We start from the raw sequence: 2,237 nt of genomic DNA, 5'->3' as shown, positions 1-2,237 counted from the left end.
ACACAGAGGTGATGATAGATTTGTGACTTCCAGCAAACCCTTAGATAGTAATCTATAGGCAAGGGATGATGGTTCAATTATAAACACGGAACTATTCTGCTAGCTGCGGAGTCAGTAATTGGCCCATGACTGACTTTAGGGTTCAGGACTTGTTTTGCCTCAAGGTGGTTGCTCAGATGCTGCTCCACAACCACCCTTGACAATCGAGTCAGCATATGGATATTATTCGATGTGCTGAAGGAGAAAATATGTCGGATACTACTAGCATTCAGGGAACAAATTGGTGATTGATTCGTAGAGTCTTGTTATCATCGGGCAGATATAAATAGCTGGGATTGAAATACGCAACTCCAAGATGTGGTAGCGGTGATAAATGGTGGTGATGGTGATGCTGTTGATTATGAATGGAGATATCTTTGGATAAATGAGAACTGGCTACTACTGCGTAGTTGTCAAAACCAAGATACGTGGTTTAATGCTAGTATATAGTAGAACTGCCTTCGTGGTAGCACAAAGTTGCGTTGAAGAAGCGAGGTATATACAGGCGTGAACCTTCCTTGACCCAGCGGCTGTTCCTGGCCTCACTCACTGGAAGAGGAATGGCCTGGTTGCTGCTTTGTTGGGCTGCACCCTATTTTTTGGGCATTTCATCAACAGAGGACAATACATACTAGTAAACAATATAAACAATGGCTATGTTGGATAATTTGTTACCAGTATGCTCTCGTGCTGCCTTTGTTCTGCTGGTAAACAAATACCACTTGTGCTGTGGTTGCATGTATGGTCAACCCAGAACAGAAAAATGTACCTGGAACGACCGCTCTACGCAGTATATTGTAGTATCTCTTTGTTGACGATTTGATTGAAATGTGTAGCTAGCCCCGAGACTTGAGATAACATTGAACTCCGTAAATACTAGTTAGCACGGAGTATTATTGAAGTCAACGGGCTCGACTTCATCCTCCTGCCTGAGAGCAAAAGCGGCACGGGTCTAGATCACGTGAAAACCTTATCACCACAGCGATGGGCCAATGTTGACGTTTTGACGTTGGACCCGAATCGAGGATGCTTTTGCCATTTTTTGCACCTCAACCTCGTCTCCAAATTCCATCGTTAACCCCTCCGCCACATGAAAACAAGGTCGACATCGTTTCTTGTCCTCCGATTAATAACCTGTATCCGAATACTTACATCTGAGTTTTTTCAGTTGTTGTGCCGCTTCTCCCGAGTTGAATGCGGGAAGTCTCTCACCAATACCTCTCTCTCCCACGGCCACACTCCGTCTAGTCGCTGCAGGCAAATATTTAAATGACCAGCAACTCCCTTGTCGTTTGATCGGGGTTTCAATTTCAGCGATATTTCCTTGGACGTTATAAGGTACATTTTTACGTATCATCATGACACTCTTTTTCTTTTTCCTTCAGAATGTTCCGTGGTGACCCCATGCCGTCGTGGTGGGTCGTTGGGCATCAATGGAAATTTAAGAGGAGTAAGGGGAGTTTGTGTAGGTGCTAAATAAATGAAGTAGTTAGGCAAATCAGTTTGGCAAAGAGCATCGCGCTTGCAGCCTCGCAAAATGGCGGAGCAAGAAGAGGACTTCAGTTCCTTGCCTCTACCAGATAGATTTGTCCATAAGGTGAGCCCTGCGATTTCCCTCCATCTTTTCTTTTTAATATTGCCCCAACCACCCGGCAATTGGCTTGTTATTGGTATTGACATATGAATAAACATCGAAACATAGAATTGGAAAGTTAGAAAAGGGGGATATGAGGACGCTACAAAACAATTCGAGCTATCACCCGACGAATCGGATCCCGTGTTTCGACCGTTCCTACAAGACCCAGGGCTATGGAAGGGTGCCGTCGCCGATTCGAATGTAGCGGCACAGCAGGAGGGTTTAAATGCGTACTGCGCCTTTTTGAAATATTCTGGAGTGCAAGGATGCACGAGGTATGCATAGAATTCCGACGTATGCTGGAGTTGGACCGGGAGACACGTTTGGAGACGGGCGAAGTACACTGACGCTGAAACTAGGACTCGTGGATCGACAATTGTTGCCATCACCGAAAAAGGTTTACCATCAACTCGACCTGCAGCGAAGGCCAGCGCATTGGAAGCTATTCTACTTTGTATAGAACTAGATAAGCCCGAGCCCGTTATCGAGGATCTAATGGCGGCGCTGTCCCCTTTAATGGCCCAAAGTCATCGCACCGTCCCTCGCCGCATTGACAGCCGTA

General features: G+C 45.8%; 1 protein-coding gene across 1 annotated transcript in view; it reads left to right on the top strand.

The window, feature by feature from the left end:
- Window positions 1–1,425: 1,425 nt before the first annotated feature.
- Window positions 1,426–2,237, top strand: part of HCAG_05222 (conserved hypothetical protein) — a gene marked incomplete at both ends in the record, with an annotated part of 3,301 nt that continues 2,489 nt past the window's right edge. The window contains 3 exons of the mRNA XM_001539705.1: window positions 1,426–1,489; window positions 1,542–1,636; window positions 1,742–1,950. Of these exons, the coding sequence (XP_001539755.1) occupies window positions 1,426–1,489; window positions 1,542–1,636; window positions 1,742–1,950 (368 nt within the window). The remainder of the gene's footprint in view (window positions 1,490–1,541; window positions 1,637–1,741; window positions 1,951–2,237) is intronic.

This window comes from Histoplasma capsulatum, genomic scaffold, assembly GCF_000149585.1.
Source record: "Histoplasma capsulatum NAm1 scaffold_5 genomic scaffold, whole genome shotgun sequence".
Taxonomy (NCBI): domain Eukaryota; kingdom Fungi; phylum Ascomycota; class Eurotiomycetes; order Onygenales; family Ajellomycetaceae; genus Histoplasma; species Histoplasma mississippiense.
Note: the sequence above shows the minus strand (reverse complement) of the source record. Positions and strands in the feature narration are given on the sequence as shown.